General features: G+C 42.3%; 1 protein-coding gene across 2 annotated transcripts; it reads left to right on the forward strand.

Annotated features, from left to right (window-relative positions):
- Window positions 1-2,758: 2,758 nt before the first annotated feature.
- Window positions 2,759-18,112, forward strand: fam53b (family with sequence similarity 53 member B). 2 transcript variants are annotated; one of them, XM_061027621.1, is made up of 6 exons: window positions 2,759-2,966; window positions 7,707-7,782; window positions 8,911-9,143; window positions 9,918-9,978; window positions 12,191-12,933; window positions 17,005-18,112. In XM_061027621.1, the coding sequence occupies exons 3-6, from the start codon at window positions 9,054-9,056 to the stop codon at window positions 17,350-17,352; spliced, it is 1,242 nt and encodes a 413-aa protein (XP_060883604.1). In that variant the 5' UTR covers window positions 2,759-2,966; window positions 7,707-7,782; window positions 8,911-9,053; the 3' UTR covers window positions 17,353-18,112. The 2 variants fall into 2 exon arrangements, with proteins under 2 accessions (XP_060883604.1, XP_060883603.1); XM_061027620.1 differs by lacking the exon at window positions 7,707-7,782.
- Window positions 18,113-18,542: the final 430 nt, after the last annotated feature.

The raw sequence follows: 18,542 nt of genomic DNA on the forward strand, positions 1-18,542 counted from the left end.
AAGAGCGATTTTGAATGCAGGACTTGTACATTATTGTATTGCTACCAAAGCATCAGAATACCCAACACTGCTTTTATCCTATAATGAGCTCCAGCTTGACCTCCTACGACCTTAATAGGCTGCCTAGACTGATGATGATACGTCAGCAATGATAATATAATCAATCTATACATCAAAACAATGACCTGAATGGGACATTTCTAATGAGTTAAGGGCATTTTACTCGTCTGACCTTGTCTTTAGTTTTGAATGCAGAACATTTGAGCCATAAGGGACGTTTGTCTTCTCCTACTTCTAATTGACTTAAAAGGTGTTTCTTAGCGCTACATATTTAATTCGTAAGAAGTTGACTTAAATTATCTAAATGTATATGTCATTGTACTTATCTTGTACATTTGGAAAACAGATTTGTTCTGAGCTCTATGCCCATCAGCCATAACTGGAAGAACAGCTGCATGTCTTTCAGATGCTGCAGAGGATTTAGCGATGTGCATGCTCCGGCAAACACACTGCTTTTGAGCCTCTTTAGAAGGAATCTTCAAAACCCACAGGGATGTGCCAGTTCAATTAACTTGGCTATAAACATTATAGGCGGGGATTAGTGGGATAGATGAGAAGCAATGAAACTTAGATGAAGTTCCATGAAAACCATATGCTGTTATTTTTTTTAATATATTCTGAGTGTAGTTACAGTACTTCCTTTGTATAGGCCAGAGAATCATTTAAACAACTAAAACAAAATCATGAAGGCTTACATGTACTTCTGAGTTTTGACAAATGGTGTCAGTGTTTTTCTTTTCCTCAAGTGTCACCATGTTGGCATAACATAACTTGAATAAAGATGAATACAGACTTAGGGTTTGTGCACTTGTACAAAGCTTGTGAATCCCAACACAAATACTACTACTACTGCCATTCATTATAAAACCTAGAACTCAATTTGAAAAAAAAAAATCTGGTACATTTTCAGCAGAGTAAAATGTTGACTGGATGTGGTTCACAATAAAACAAAGTAAAGTCAAGAAAGTAAAACTAATGACTCTTAAATCATAAAATGTTGAATTTTGTTAGGTTCATTAACGTTGAAAAGAGATGGCTCCTGTAACAGGAGCCTGTAACAGCCATCTGTCTGTGGCCAGTGTGCACCACAGATGGCATACAGCATTCTGCATGGGGTCTCAGTACTGGGAGTTGGAAGCTCACTTCCTATTTACTGTTAAACATATGTTTGCTATAGGGGCATGAACAAATGAAAATTAAATGACTAAACACAGAAATCACAGCTTGTTAGTTTCTTAAACTTACAAAAGCTGGTATGTTTCAGTTTACTCTTGCATCATTATGATTGGTGGATACTGCCCCCTATGGTTTTGACAGTCACAGCACATGTAGCAAAACTTGTTGAATTGCCTGAATCCTACTTTTCCACGGTGAGCTGTTTTGTTCATCTTTTTCCTGAAGATCTGTGCCTTCCAGGAATACAAAACATGCAAGGTTGCCCCTCTCCTATTCTGTATTTCTTTGCTAAATCTCTCACCCTTCCGACAGCTACTGGGGTTTAAGTACAACAGAAAAAAAAGTGTCACCCCCCCATACTGTAGCCCACACATTGGAGGAGACAAATCCACTGTGCCCTTTAACACAAAAGGCAGACAGTCTTAAACCGAGGAGGACAGTCTGGGGGAGATTAGTGGCACACAACAGATGTTACTCCTTGATTAACAATAGTGTCTGCCAGGGGTGAGATTCAGCTCCCCACCCGTTTGAGGCCCCGCGTGTTCACTTCAACCCCTCCTAAAATACATGAACTCAAAATCCTGCTTATGAAGTATGTTTGTTTTAACATTTTTTCTGGTCCAGATTTTGTGGATGTTACAAAAAAAAACAAGTTCCCCTACTTTTGTTAAGTGATTGCCATGATTAAATTAGGCTTTTAGCAGCTATACATGTTTAAGGCTTTGACTCACTCTGTGTTAGAAAATAGTAGGTAGCAAGTTGATACACATGATGAAAAAAAGAAACCTGTCTTTAATGTTCGCTTTTTGCTTAGCTGCTCATTCTTTGTATCTCCTCTGGGCTTAGTGTAATAAATGAGAATGAATCAGAAAAATACAGTTAAAACTCTGCTTGTTGGATAGATTTTATAGGTAATCAGAAGAGATCATTTGCAGGGGAACATGTGAGCACTTATTGCAAAATGTGTATAATAAACTATATATAGACAACAAACCCAGAAGCCACATTTTACATTCTGGAAAGGGGACATCTGTTCATGATGTCCTTTTTTTTTACAAGACTAACCCTTATTGTACTGGAAGTGAAATTCAGTGAGGGGGAACAATCAGTGTAAATATATCATAGATCCTCTCTGTCTTCCTGAATCTCGCTCAAAAGGCCACACACAGATGGAAAGTTATCACGTTACACCACTGTATATTGTGAAAGTACCTTGTGTCTATATATGCACAGCTCAAAACTTTGATTACTTTTCATTACTGCAGGGTCGATCATACCACTACTTACACGACTAGAGGGTGGAAGTTTTTACAAAAGTTCGTCGATTGTAGAAAGTAAATAAATTAACCCACACAATTTGTCGTTTGATGTGACACGCAGATTAGATAAGAGACATAACATTAACAGTTAACGTAAAACTGAAAGCTAAAGAGGTGTAAGAAACTTAGCGGACACCCCTCTCCCGTTGTCAAAAGTGGCATCGCCCATGTATGTTGTCACAGGCTCATTAGCGTGCAATCTTGGACAGTAGAGCACTGGGGTAATGTTGTAGTTTGCAGGAGCTGCTTGGAGCAGGACGTGAGGTGACCTGCTCGCTTTACTTCCTGCCTTGTTCTGCCTGTCCTGCTAAAAGAAAGAAAGAAAAAAAAAGTCAACATGGTCCAGCGAAACTAACTAACTAGCAACCCGGTGGTGTTGTTGGATATCCGAGGCGCTCACCGCAATGAATTGTGAGTTGTAGTTCTTGAGTCTAATAATACGTTTTTGTGCAAGCTAACTTAGGAAGCTAGTTTATAAAGTGGCAAGTGTGATTCTCTCTTGTACTTTGGAAGTATGTGACTTATTTTTTAGTGACGTTTAATAAAGTTGTCTTCTTTGTTCCAATTAGTTAGCTTAGCAACTTTTCCTCATGGTTACAGCCTTGGCTTTGTCCCTTCTGTCTTTTCTGGGGTATTACTTACATAAAAGCTGATTCATTCCTCTTTTATCACGTCTTTTATGCTATTCCGATGGCTGACAAAGGCATACTTATGATGAAATGTAAGTATTAAAACAAGCTTAGAAACTTTTAGTTACCAGCTTTTTTTTTGTAAATGTCAGAATCATCCATTGATCGTCTACATTTGAGCCCAGAAAGTATGCTTGACCTGTTTGTCTTAAACTCAGCCAGATTAGTTGGCCAAGTGAAAATACCTTCCTTGGATCAGAAGCATTTTATGTGAATTGGCTAGCTTTGAAGCACAAACACTCTGATCTCAAAGTGGGATTTTACCCATGCATGGCAGGATAGGTCAGTGCTGTTTTATACTTTGTTAGCACACTTTGAATTGGTAATGAGTGCATACCTTTTTATACCTGACACCACATTGTTTAGTGGCTGGTCGGTCATGTCATCCTCTGTTGTACTGTTACAGTTTGTGCCGTTGCTGAGGAATGTTGTCTTTATCTTTATCTAGCTAACCTTCCCCTCAGGTATGAAGACATGGCTGGCTGACATACAGTCCAGCAGATTCTGCAGTTTGTTGCTCTGTGGCATCATAAACACAGCAGCTTGTTAAACCTGAACTCCTCAGTGTCTGGCTGCTTAAGATCACAAGTGTCTCGAACATGCATAAATTACAAGTTTTACAAGGGGACGTTTTTTTTTTTTGTGATTTAACTTGTGTGCATGTATATTTCATTTTTTTCACATCGGCTCCTTGTGGCCCTTCTGCTCAGTTCAAATCCTGTTTGCTCTGTAGTCTGCGTGTAACATTCTGTGAGCTCCCGTCACACCAGTTTCTTTGCCAAACTCATTTCCCTTTCATGAGGGATTTTGGAAAAGGGGGTTTAAAGGACTGTTTGTGCTGGTTACTTGGGTAAGCTCAGTTTTCAGGGCTTTTCTTTTTTTTCCCCCCCTCTGAAACTGAGAGGCATCCACCTGGAGGGCTGGCAAAATCATCTGAGAAAAAAAACAAAAAAAAACTGTTGGGCAGCTTTAGCTGAAGTACAAAAGAGGCTTCCTATCAGAGTTTGCAGCTGATTCCTCTTTCCTTGTTAATATCAGATAGACTATTTTGACATTACAAGGCTTTCTCTGTTCCTGTGCATTGTAAAGTCAGTGTTATGATATTGTTTATAGACTTATCTGAGGGGAAAAAAGTTCTTCCCTGGCTTTAACATCACTCATTTCATGAGTGCATATGGTCAGTGTTGGGGGATGGATGAATTCCAGCATATAAAACTCAAGAGGGCTCTTTCCCCTCCATTCTTAATTTGGCTTGAAATTTTTACAAGGTTTTATCCACTTTAATGTGACTTTTTTTCCCCCCCACAAAATGCAATGTTATTTTTCTGCAAGATTGGGATATGTTTCTTTGTAATTAAAATACTTTGTTAGATTTAGCATTCAAGTGGACTGCATTTCTCCCTACTCAGACAGGTGTGTTGAAAGCCTCGATTACAGCGCTCAACAAAGCTCTTGTTCCGGACAAAATGTATACAGTGCGAGTGATTATGTATGAGATAATTAAACAGCAGGCCTGCTTGAAAACGTAGGCCTCCTTGGCTGCCATGCATAGCCATGCTGAGCCTTTGTGTTTATGGTAAGTGGGCAGCTGCATGCTTGTGAGACCTTGGCTGTACCCCAGGCCCTCTACTGAGCCTGATAAGCAACTATTGAAGCTAAGCAGCCATGCTTATTTCTGACAATTCACGAGCTGCTTTACATGTAGAGTGTGCCTCCTGTTTGACATCGCTCTAATTTCTGTGAACATGCAGACAGCTGTGGGCTAGCCGGCAGCATACAATGAGTTTTCATAAACTTCTTTTGAGTCAGGCAGCCGTGGCGAAATGTGGTGGCACCTGCCCTTTGTGACTATTAATTAATGACGACACCCCCATCCCCCAGAAATGAAAGTTTTGGGTTTAAAAATGTTGAATATTCACTGTGAAAATGATGCACAGCTGCAGAAAAAGCAGAACTGGTTTGCCAATTTGTCATTCAATTAATGGCCCTTCATGAGCCTTGCGTGTCTGTCTGCTATTTACGACATGCTCTGTCAACACGCCTACCGTCATTACATGAGAACCTGGGGAGTTAAAATATGGATTCTCTGCAAACCATGACACCCAAAGATTTAAATGCCAAAAGCTAAGGGGAAACAAGTTTTTTTTCAGAAACGTGCATATTTTCTCAGAGGGAATCTTTGGATCCAAAGGGATTTTACCCAGCATTCCTTCTTCTAGCTGTACAGTGAAGTAGAATCGCACAAATCCCTCAAGTTGGGTCGTCTAAGACTCTCAGGTGCTCGGCAGATGCTCGGATTACAGAGACGGTCACAATCCTGGGATTGTTCAGAGAGGGAAACGGATCTGACTGCCATCCAAACGTCAAAGAAGGATGCCCTGAAATGTAAATCATTAACATCGCTACAAAGCTATTATGCCTAGTTTTGTTTCCCATTTTACTAATGGTAGCTTTGATACGAACGTATAAGCATGTGTGATAACCATTAAAGGGCATGCGAAATACATACAATCTTGTTGCATTGCTCAATAGCCAATATGTAAGTAAGTTTCGAGAATGATATCAAACAGTTTTGCTTTTCCACCAGCTGTCCAAGTGTTCTAAAATGGATTAGTATTAGCTCTAATTGTCAGTCAGACACAAAGCTGCCAAATCCTTATGTAATGTTGGCCTAACCAGTGGGATTACAGTCTGAGCAATGTATGGAAAAGCTGCTCTAATTGGGAAACACAGCTTTAATGGGTGACCACAGTTCAGATGCCTTTTTTAATGGCTAAGCTGACAGTTTATATTTGTTCTGGAGACTTCTTAGTGTCCTCTAGAAATGTACTCCTGTATCTGATCTTGTGTAGAAATAGAGCAAGTTCTGCACATGCCTCTGGATGTTGAGTCTGTCTCTAGCAGGCCTCCGCTTTACTTTTGACCCAATCTACTTTGTGGTTTCCTCCCTCATCCTATCTAGCGCTCTTTTAAGGCCATGCAATAGCTTGCTATTTCTGACAGCCCAAAGCAACGATGCTTGAAAGCCTTTCGGTGACCACAAAGGATGTGCGGTGTCCCATCAGCCCGTCCAAGGCGGCGTTGTTGTCTTCTTTTTTTTTTTTTTTTTTTTCACAAGGCCGCTGTCACTGCAGACTTTGTAGCAGTCAGTCAGCAGCCAGCTTGCATGTGATGGAAAGCCATGTCTGAGGGAAACGCCGCGCAACGTTCTTCCCCTTCTCAGAGATTAGACCTCTCAGTTGTGACGGCGGCTGCTGCTGCCACCACCAGCCCAGATAAAAGAGCTATCGGGCTGCAGAAGCATAGAGGCTCCCACTGATTCCAGATAACACAGGCATCATTATGGAGTTGATTTGGGTTTTGACGCAAGAAGGAGGGGTTTCACTCCTTTTGGTGAAATTCAAGATGGATGTTTTGGCAAATTAAAGCTTCATCTGCATCTTTGAACACAGCCTTCAGTTTGGAGGTGAGTGCATCCATTAAGCCTTAAAAGTCAAGCTGAAATGTGCTGTACAGCTTTGTCCATACAAGAAAAAGCAGGCTTTCCTTCGCAACGTGTTTTCTATTCACAAACTGTCAAGCCTGCTTTAGAAAAGGCTGTGGCGCTAGGCCTGTCTTTTATAATTGGCGTGTTCAACTTATGTCATGGAGCTGAAGAATGTTTACAATTATGTTATAAACCTCGCCCATTTAAAGCACTCAGAACAGATTTATGGGATACAAAACGTAATGCCTTAACATGAGAAGGATGACAATTTGTGTTAGTCTCTTTTAACGAGAGGTTCTAGATGTTGTTTACAGTTCAAAGTCCAGAGTTAAAGGCTACAGTTTTCCATTATTCTCAGCAAAAAAAAAAACCTCACATACTATCCTTTTTAGTTTGGCTTTGCTTGACTTTACCAATTTGATCGTTTTGGGCGAGCTTTTTTTCTTTCTGTGTCAATGCCATCTGCATCCATCACTGAGCCATTAAGGGCATATAAACAACTGCTTCCTCTACCCCCAGAAAGTCCCTAGATACCTCTGCTGTAAAACACAGATTGGTGTGGTCAATGGTCACACACTTTATAGGCACATTTCCAAGCTTTGATCAGTTCAGTTCATTTCTTTTGAGGCCACAGGCGTCCCTTGAACCTCTTCTTATGGAACGCCGCTGAAAACACCCTTGTGTTTAACTTCTTTTCCTGACGTGATAAGTGTCGGTAATGGAAATCACATGCTCAATGCAAACACCTCCTCCTCTTGTATGTTTGCTCCCTCGGGGTCTTGTGATGCCGTTGTCCCTCTGCCATCACACACACACACACACACACTCCACCCAACCGCCCTCAACCTCTGATGTCGTCTCTTTTGTTTCCCACGGTGTCTCATCTTCTGCACAGGGCCCTCTTTTGTCCCACGTACACTGTATCTTTTTGTCCCCCCCTTTTTTGTGCTTACAGTTGTTCTGTCGTTCAAACAGATGGACACCCTCTGACCTTGCAGGCATCCTTACACCGTCTTGCGTCCCATGTACTCTTTTTTAACTTCCTACCTTGGTTAGTAAAAACTCTGTAACGATTACCTAGATTTACATCTGTGGCCAATCAGCTGTTTCACTGTAACTGTGGTGCAGCACTAATGCAAGGAGGGTTGTTTTGATAACCGCAAGGTCAGCTATTCCTAGCCAGCCCCTGAGTATTCAATTACACAACTTTGACTTTGCTCTATTCCCTTCTCTGTGCGCTCCAGTGTGGAACACTTTGAGGAAACTTGCTCACTCGGATGACTGATAATCCTCCACATGGATAGACTTGAACAAAACAAGCTATAGAGTTCATGTTTTGGTGATAAGGCCTCACGGAAGTGAATTTACAGAGGAGCATATGAAACCAAGGCGACGCCTTGCAAATCAAAGTGAAGTGGTGATGTTTGCTCAATCAAATGAGCATTAAAGGAGTCTGTCAAACCACCGACATACCTCTCTTGAGTTTCCTATTTCTATCTTTCACTTTTGAGCAGGTTTGCAAGAGTGCCAGAGTATCGTCAGATTCCAAACAGTTAGGTGTTTGTATATCAAACATTGTTGAGATTTACTTGAGGGTTTTACAGTGAAATCTGCCAAAAGTCTGTCTTTCTTAATGCCTTTAGGTGGACACGTACCTCTTAGGTTTGTAACCAACTCCTTCATGGAGTGCACTAGCTCTTTACAGTTTGGTTACAATGGTGTGAAATTACTCAAACCACCTGCAGCTTAATCTACTGCTTAGCAGCATTTTCAGCCGATTCTCCAGAACATTGCCAAAGACACTACGTCAATGTACAAAGCAGCTCTATCTCCTGCTCATGGCTTCAAAACTCTTTATCAGGATGAACATATTAAGCAGTAATTGTTTAATGTATATGGAGCGTACAGCTCATAGACTGAGATTCGGGTGAAAGTAGTGTTTTTTTTTTGTGTTGGTAGAAGAATCCATTGTAACTGCTGTGAATCCAGCCTCCGCCCTCCATGAACCTGAAGGAGAGCATTGGGTTTTTCTCTCCATTAACAGCGTGTTTCAGGGTCTAAACCCGGGGTGGATCTTTTCTCCCCAATCCAGATGGATTGTTCTCTGCTTATATGGTTCGCAGAATGTCAGAAATGTACTGCATTCTAATCCCGTGCTCATCTCTGTGTGTCCACTCAGGATCGGGCTGAAGAGTGAAGTACATTCCTGCAGGAGTCGAGGGCTGCTGTCTTAAGCTTAACGAGAAACCGGCCCGCTCACACTATGCCCGCCAAGATGGCCGCCAGATCTTCCTGCCCTCACTGGAACCACTTGGGACAAGGATGTGGGTTGAAATGGTGATCATATTCAAGAAAACACTGGAAAAGAAGGGTGTCGACGATGTAACCTCAAAAAATACAGATTTGGATCAGGTGAGAGGTTTTTTTTTCTACTTGTGTAAGCATTTTTGGGTGTTTGTGTTTTTATATGTAGCCTTGCCAACAGGCGTCAATGGTGTTGCTCTGAATCCAGAAACTAGTGCCAGTTCTCTTTTTTATATTTTCCTATTTTCATTCATCTTTAATAGGAGCTCAAACTTGACTTTCACTTCCCCTGAGTCAAATTTGTAGGAATTTCACATGTTTCCTCCATGAATGTCAGGATGTGATGTCAACAGAAGTATTTGGATATTGAAGATATGAAAAAAGGGACGTTTATTGCACAGTTAACCAATAATTGCATGATAATAGCTCCCAACTGTTATCAGCAGGGCGTTTGTCATGTTCCATTTATTTTACTCAAAATGACAACGGAGTGTTTTAGTTCCATTTGGTCGAGCCACTCTGACTCATTTTCTAATCAGCACACATGCAGTAGAAGGCTTCTTTCTGCCAGCACAGAGGGAGAAATCCCCTTACTAATGTGGACTGTGTTTGTCTTTTTAGCCTCGTGGAATAGAGTCATCATTTAGTAAGGCTGAGTGTCAATCAGGGGCATTTATGGTGGAAATCTCTGTTGATGTGTCGTCTATCAGCCAAAAATATGTTATAGCATTCACCTCTTGGACTATTTATTCAAGAACTTTGACTTTCTAGGGGAGGGGTTTTCCTTATGAAATTGTTCTTGCTAGAATCTGCTTTATATGTTACGGGATTTTCTGGAAACTGGCAACTGACCTATTCTGGCTATCTCTTGCATTTCTGCAGTTCCAGTTCCAGGCACAGACCATGACCCAGGGGACTGCACTTTTCTCTTGTGGACTCATGGGTAAGAGTCTGCAATCTTTCATTTCAGTATAAGAATGAAAAAAAAAAAAAAAGTAGTAATTGAGCGGTAAAACTTGTGGGGAGTCAGTCAAACACTGTAAATGTAACTGTATAGAATTGTTCTTTTACATGTTGATGCATATTCCTTTGAATTCTCTATTGGTGTAAAATGGTCCTCAGTGGGCTTACACAGACATGTTACAGAAATACTGACTCATTTACAGAATCTGCACTAAAAATACAGAATCTGAAGGCACAGGAAGTTTATTGTCGCCCCAATGGGCTGTATTGTTGTTGGACAGCATCTGATGGGTTCCTAGATTAAATACGTTTCTAACTTTGCTATTTATAATACAGTAAAGAAACATATGAGGGTCACATCTAATGTTTTATTTTGTAATTTTGTCAGACACTTTATTCCCTTTTTTTTTTTTTTTTTTTTTTTTTAAGACCGTGGTTGTCAATGTTAAGTTCCATGAACATAGTACGTTCGTACATGCAAAGGTCTACTGCAGCTTGCCACGTGTTTGGGCGACAGCAGTTGTTCGGTAGTGCCTGTCTTTTTGTAACATTTCTGAGAAATTATAGGCAGCAAGCCAGCCTCTGCTGCATCTGGTCTGCAGTCACACAACGTTATGTGGAACATGTCTGACAGGTGTTTCTGCTGAAGATGAATGTACGTTAATGACTGTGTGTGTTAGCGGCTTATCATTGGCTGGGATCTCATTGCACTCCTGTGTGTGTGCAAAGTTGCAGACATGTTGTCCTTAAGTTGAAATTTGGATCGGACTGTGAAGGGACATAACCTTAGTTTACCCAGCAAGTATGAGTAAGTGTGTTTACAATTTTTGTTTTGTTAGATTAAATGGCAGTCTGTCCTCGAGTAACTTGGCTTTGAGTGTGCAAGACTGGCAGAACACAGCAGTCGCAGTAGGTGTTGTTAACACTGCCCTTTGTTCCTCACCCTACCCGTGTACTGTAGATGGTATTTTGGGGATTTTATCTCGAGCAGAGAAGAATAGACTTTTTGCATACCAGGGGTGGGCAGTGGCTTCGATGTTTGGTATCTGACTCAGAGTTGACTGACCAGTTCAGTTGGCTGACCCATTCAGTGATTCAAGGGAGTTTCTGTTGTGGCAATAACAGGTGCTTTCCCGGCAATGCTGTGGAGTTGATCAGTGATGGCAAATAATGGATCCAGGCTTTTATGATGGGTTATTGACATGTTATCAAGATCAACTCCAGCAGATGTGAGGTTTGATATCGAGTCAGTTAGACATTGAGCTCTGTTTCCTTTCCCAGTAAGCTGTGCTTACAGACTGTGACACTAAAGCAGTGCCTGGGGGACAGAGTTTATTTTTAGTGCCAATTACGCAAAGCAGTGAGTAGTGTCAATACCAAGTACACATGCTGGCATCATCGCACTGACCCAGACTGGAGCATTGTCAGGGATGTTATCTCTGTTGAGGTTGAATTTAACCTCTCGTTACTATAGAACCTTTCTGCTTTTTCTCCCTAAATTTGGGACGATTGCGTCTCAGAAATGCATACCTAAGGTGATTCTCACATTATTTTGTTCCTCTGAGAGAGTTTGCACACAAGATCTGAATTCCTATGATTATTTTTTAAATACATCCTCCAAAAATTACATGTGTAAAAATCCCTGCATCCTAAAACTGAGGACCTTTTTTTTAAATTCCTTTTGACACTATGAAATAAAATGAAGCCCTCAAGCAGTCGTTATGAGGGCTCTACTGATGGAATAATGAATGTGTTAAGAGAAGGGAGATTCTACAAAGTCATGTCTCATTTCCTGCAAGATTTACAGTCTTGTGTGGGGAGCCTAGTTTGACGCAAAAACATTCATCCATTTGGCATGCACTTTGGTCTATCTTGATGTTCATGTCAGTGCATATCAAAAAGCAGCATACAAATTAGGATTGAGTTGGCTGCTATGACTGACACACACACACACACACACACACACACGCTCATATTTCCCTCAGCTACAAGTTGAAAACTTTCCTTTAAGATTTTGTAATGCATTAAAAAACCAACCAATCAAATTGACCATTTTAGCATTTTAAGACCTCAGGAGTCTTGTTGTGCAGAATTTCTATGAATATTTCAGGTTTTTTTTAGGGAAGAATCTTGTCTATCATCTCATATGTTCAAGGCTTTTTGTTCAAATGGATGTGGTCGTTTTCTTGCAGAGACGAGCCGCTGGCACGAGGTGGGTCACAGCTGCTCCATACAGCAGAGGCCAGTTGGGACCAGCCTGGAGAGCCTGTGGGATGTCCTGCCGGAGGTGCACAAGACATCTACCCACTGGGATTGGGATGTGGGCTCCACCTCGAGCACAATCACCAGCTTGTTGCAGGATCTAAACCTGACCGAGGCGGCCTCCTCGCACTCTACCGCCCCCCCTAGCAAGCGGCAGTGCAGGTCCCTGTCTTGCTCGGACGAGCTGGGTGGCTGCCGCTCCACCTGGCGGCCTCAAGGCTCTCGTGTGTGGACGACGGTGGAAAAGAGGAGGTGCCACAGTGGAGGCAGCGTCCAGCGTGGCGGTGTCACCAACTCTACCCTCGGCTTCCCGGCTATGCAGCGCAGCTCCAGCTTCAGCCTCCCCACCCGCTCTAACACCCATGAGCTGCCCTGCTTTGCACAGCGTCCCCCCTGCTCCTCCGCCTTCTCTAGCCTGACGCCCCTCTCCTCGGAGACCCCAGAGCAGCCCCTCTACCTCTCTCACGAACAGATCTGCCTCCCTGAGCCTCGTGGACCCTCGCCAAACAGCTCCCCTGACTCCACTCCAGAGCTGGAGCGCCGCGGCGGACAGGGGGGGCTAGCCAGGAGTCGCTCGCAGCCTTGTGTCCTAAACGACAAGAAGATCGGCGTGAAGCGCAGAAGACCTGCTGACACACAGAGGCCTTCTTTGGACCTGGCCAAGATGACACAGGTTGGTATTTCACAGTACACATAGCATAACATTTAATTAGGATAATAAAGTCACATAAAATGCTGCAACCTCTGCCTGTTTGGTTTGAAATCAAAGCTGTGTTTATATAAATGTTGTACAGAAATAATTTAATTCTGCACATGGGCATGATATTAAAATTAATCAGAAGCAATTATGAGGTATTTATTTATAACTTAAACCTCTTATGTGATCCAAAAGATCACAGTCTGGAGCATGAGACCAGACCCCTCAGGAAAACAGTCGTGCCAGCTGGAAACTCTGCTGGCTCGACGCTCCATCAGTCTCATGAACATTAGCTGGTTATATTCTGCTGCTGTGGCAATTTGCTCCTTCCATGTTGGATAAACAAACACTTCCAAAGAAGGTCACGCCATTGTGTCTGTTCTCCCTCAGCACACCTCAAAGTGTTTCTGCAGGCATTGTCAATAAACGGAGGCCGTCCATCCATTCATGCGGGTCTGTTCAGGATCAAATTCCTCAATGTGGGTTCGTGTCGTTTTGCACCTGAAATTAAAAGTATGATGCAAAGAAAATAGCCCTTTTTATGTGGAAAATTATGATTCAATGAAAGCAGGAATTTAGCAGTCAGTCAGCAGATCGAATGAGCTTGATTTTATTATAGAAATGATCTTATGAAAGTCACTGTCCTGCGCTGATTGTTATCTCTAAGTCAGCCATGTTACAGCAGTCTGTGTCATCCCAACGTCCTGGAAGGCGTTTTTCCCACTTTGTCCAACAGCAAAACTGACAGGCGTAGTACAAATTCACACAAACATCAACCGGATCGTAAACATAGAGCTGTCCCCCTCGGAGGAAGTCACAGAGTTCAGTTGTGTCTTAACAACGGTGCTGCTGTGTCACGACAGGCAGACGCCACACACTCTCCAAACAGGAACAAGGTCAGCGTGAAGAAAAGAGCCTCAGGCGAGGCCTCTGACAATGTTTTTACAGAGGAACATCAGGGTGTTGATTGTTAGCTCTGGTTGTGTCATGTGGCCTGTGTACTGTGTTCTCTGTTCCTCTGTTTTTAAAAGCAACTGTTGTGAAGTTGGTAGTCAGCTCAGGTGGAAGGAAGACGTCTTTGAAATCACAATAAGCTCTCTGAATATAGCCATTTGTTCTTAAGGGGCGATGAGCTTTTACATTTCTCTAAAATATGATCTGATCTTCAAGGGCTCGCTTCAAAACATCAGGAACTGCTGCTTTTGATTTTTTTTTAAACACACCTAAATAGAATTGGATGGTGTGTTTACACCTGTGAGGCTTTCTTTTTGACATTTTTCTCTTAAAGGAATCACAAAGATGTTTGTACATTCCAGGTTTTTTTTTTTTATTTCGAAAAATCTTTAACAAAAAAATATCGCGCCAGCTGCTTTTGCTAATTCTACCTTCAAAAAGGTCGAGAGTTGCTGCTTGTACTCGGCTGTGGCTCTGTTGGTAATGTTGTTCGTCTCTCAACTGGAAGGTCGGGGGCTCAATCCCCAGCTCCTGCAGCAACATGTACGACGTGTCTTCTGGCAAGACACCTAATCCTGAATTACTCCCGCTGCTTCGTCAGCGGCGTATCGTATGTATGTGTATAAATGGGATTAGTTAATACTGATGGACACTTTACATAGAAACCTCTGCAATCAGTGTGTGAATGGGTAGGTGTGACATTTGGTGTAAAAGCACTTTTCATCATATGGACGCTTGGTGGGAGAGAAGTGATGTTTAAAGACATTAACTTATATCTTTGGGAACTTGTGGAAGACAATGTTCAGTTTTTTTTCCCCCTGATATTTCAAAAACTCAGACGTTGAGTTTCTGTGAGTCATGAGGAAATCACAGTGGCAAAGACGCTCTCTCGCTGCTCGACTAAAACTTGCTGCTCGTCATCTTTGACGGCTTTACTTTGCATCAAATGTATCACCCGATCAGTATTCAAAGTCACCTTTCTATTCAAAGATTGCTCACAGTGCTTAGTGTGTCTCTAAAGTGTCCTCTCATCCACACACGCTCAAACACTCACACACACAGCGGTGTAGTTTACTCGGGGAGAAACGTGGCCCACTACGGCTCCATGACTGTCAGGAAGTAGAGCAGCTGTGGCAGAGGTTATGGATCGTCGCACTGGGGAGATGCGTGTTGGTTAAAGAGATATTGATTTCTGTAAATTCAGCTCAGTGGGTGGATTGCTGCCACAACTGGGCCCCATGAGCTATCGATCAGCTTTTATTGACGGAGAGTCAAGGTCAGTATGGATGAGGAGACTTTCTGCTCTCTTCTCAATTTCGTTCTGAGGGGGTGACGGAGGCGGACATCCGCGGATACAAGCAGTACTTAGTCATGACTCTCATTGTGATGTTGTTGGAAGGTTTTCTCTGCCTGAAAACTGCTTCCTCTGCGTGAGCTATATTTGGTGTAGTTAAAGTCAATGGAACTTTTTTTTTTTTTTTGCTACAGTCCAGTCTTATCAGTTTGCTCCCATGGTCTGGGCCAGAAGCCTGACGGTTGAGACTCAAGTGCGAATGCAGGAGACAGCAATGTGACACCGGCCCAGTGCTGACAAATGTACCCGCTTCGACCAGAGCCAAGAAAAACAGCAGGGCCTCATTTGATCTACTGCCGCTGCCCTGCGCAGAGACCTTTCTCACCGCTGTCAGGTCACAGACATGGATCATAACTTTACACATGACATTTTCTTCTCTGCCTTAATCCGAGCCCTGACCACTTTGTTGGTCCACTCATGAAACATTGACCTGCAAACATGGAGACCACATGACCACATCCACATTTTTTAGATTTGATGGCAACTCCTGTTTGTCCTCAACAACAATTAGTGGAGTTGGACGTATTTTGATAGCTCCAAGATGATTGACCCTAAATACTTTGACGATAAAAATCCAATATGAAGTTGTCTAATTCTTTTGTGTGTGATGATACTCGGGCAAAACCAAAGACATTCACCACCAGTCTCGTCTGTACAGTGTTTTTAGTGCAGTTCACATGTGTTCATTTGTATTCTTAATGATTACATTATGCAAACATCTTCAATGGGACTACTGCAGCCCTCTGTCGTCTCTGATCACAATAAGAAAAAAAATCCATTAGTAGTTTTTAAAACGTGTTTCTACAGAAATGAGGTAGACTACTACACTTTGTGCAATTAAAACCTGAGGTGACTATTTGTCTTTATTTTATTAATAGGACAACTTACTTAATCAGAAGAAATCAATGTCGATTAATCTTTAACCTATTGATTAGTCATAGTTCACACACTTGGCTGTGAGCTGTGTCTCGGGACAGCCCGCCTGCCTGTTGGGTATTATGTAAGCACACAAGTGACAGGAGTTTTCACAGAGGCCTTATTCTCCTACATCTCTCTGCTCTCACACCGCAACGGTGAGGCATGAGGCAGCTGTCCTGCCTCCTCCACATTAGCTGGATAAGCCTGTCATAAAGCTACCCCCCACCCCCCACCCACCTACTCCAGTGCACACAGCTGTCACAGGACTCGCCTGCAGCAGTGCTGGCACATGTGGATATGCCTGAGGAACTTTTCCCAGATGTATGTGTTCATTGTGCGGTGCCAGTGAGAGGCCAGCAGAGTCAAAAGGCTTACATGAGTGATGTCTGCCTGCGGGTTATTTGGCCACTCTCTGCCTGGGTCCAGACCGCTTAGTCTCACTCGTCCAACTACCAGTTGCTCCAGTATGTTAGACAGGCTAAATTTATACTACAAAAATCTATTCTTTTTTTTTTTTTATATAGTGTATTTTGCCCAGTGTCCAGCTCTGACCTCACCAACACATAGTTTAGTACAGTCGAGGGATTGTTTTTTATAAAGGCTGGATGCCTTCAGTTTTTGTGCCCTAGTTAGGACATGGGTCATAGTCCAAAATAAAGGAAATGTGTTTTGGTTTCTTTACCAAATATGCCATCACCATGGAGACAAGCTTTGGTCTCCCACACCACCAATGATTTAAAAAATTGTTGTAAGTGCATGCTTGTTTTTCCTTGAGAAATATGCTGCTGAAAAAACAACAACATACTCCTGTCCTTTTACAGAAACTTCAGAATTTCCACAGTCTCAGCTGCCCTGGAATCACAGGAGAGGACGTCTGCGAGTCCAGCCGGACCCTCTCGACTCTCAGGAGCCTCACTCAGTGCGACACCGACTACTCAAATGAATTGGATGTTCAAACTCAGACCAAAGAGGGCCAGATCACCAGAAACGCGACGACAGACCGCACCATTGAGGAGGCGGGCTGGACCTCCACAGACTACGGCGACCTCACGCCCGGGACGACCAATGGGAAGGATAGTGAGTCTCTGTGGGCGGGGCTTTGTAGCATGAGGAAGGATGTGTATCAGCTGGGAGGCGAGCTGGACATTGAGCAAATTGAGAGGAACTGAGCTGGACCGGCCTCCTCTTGTGGAAGTTAATGTAGCGGACTAAAAGGTTTTATCACCACGTGGCGCAGTGAACAGTACTGATAGTCTTAAGGACAAAGCAAGTGGAGAGCTAATGCCATGAGCAATCCAGCACTTGTTTTATTTTTCTCAAGGAGGTGACTGGGCAGACCCTTGGGGGTTGTTAAGTCCATTTTCGGGAACTTTGTGTAGTTAGGAACTCCTTCCCAACTGTGTGGGAATCTCAACTGTGTCTCAGGAGATCAAGAAAAGTAAGAACGATGGATTCAGGCGACATGACAGAACTGATTAAAAAAAAATTAGGCTCAGACACTGGGGTCTTTAACATTTCTGTGTAACCCTGATTACCTTCATTGTGCTACATTTGAAGAGAATTCACAGCAGGTATGTTTAAGTTCTCTGCACTAGAAACATGACTCGTCACTCTGACCTCCTTCGGTCATACGTTGGTACATGATGGACAGAAATGGAGACTTCTCCTGTTAGCAAAGCCCCTTACACTCTTAACTGAGCAACAAGCTGCACGCACACACAGCCTGTAAAGTGTATCGAGTTATCATTTCATACATTAACATCAGGCTTCTCTCTGAGATCTACGCTCCCGTTTTGTCGAGAGAGGCCTCGTGATGCTAACAGCGTTAATATTCTTTTCTTTTTACTATTTGTAACTACAAAGTTATGTAAAACATGAGCATATTTCTATATGAATAAAACACAGTTTTCAATGTGTCATTTGAAATCACATTATTTCTGCGTCTTTACTTGAAGTTAAATCTGTGATTCATACCCCGGGGAGAATGCAAAAATGACCTGCACTTGTATTTGAAGTCTAAACTTTTATTATTAGTCAATTTATTGAACATGTTAAGAAAATACAAACACAAAAAAACAAAACAAACAAATGCTATGGATCCATAGCAACAAATAAATAACTCAAATAATATAGTTCATGTTCAAAAGGGATAGGAAGAAGTTAAAAACTTTTCTGGTCCTACCCCTTCTTATTTTTGTGCATTATTCACAGAAAAATAAAAATGTTTTCATCAATCAGTGTATGATGTTGGACTTGTTGGCCAAAAAACATTTTTTAGACAAAACAACAACAAAAATAATGGGAACAGATTAACCAAGACCATCAGCCAAGAAATAACCATATAGAAAATTAGAAAAGC

The sequence above is a fragment of the Labrus mixtus genome, chromosome 21 (assembly GCF_963584025.1).
Source record: "Labrus mixtus chromosome 21, fLabMix1.1, whole genome shotgun sequence".
Lineage (NCBI taxonomy): Eukaryota > Metazoa > Chordata > Actinopteri > Labriformes > Labridae > Labrus > Labrus mixtus.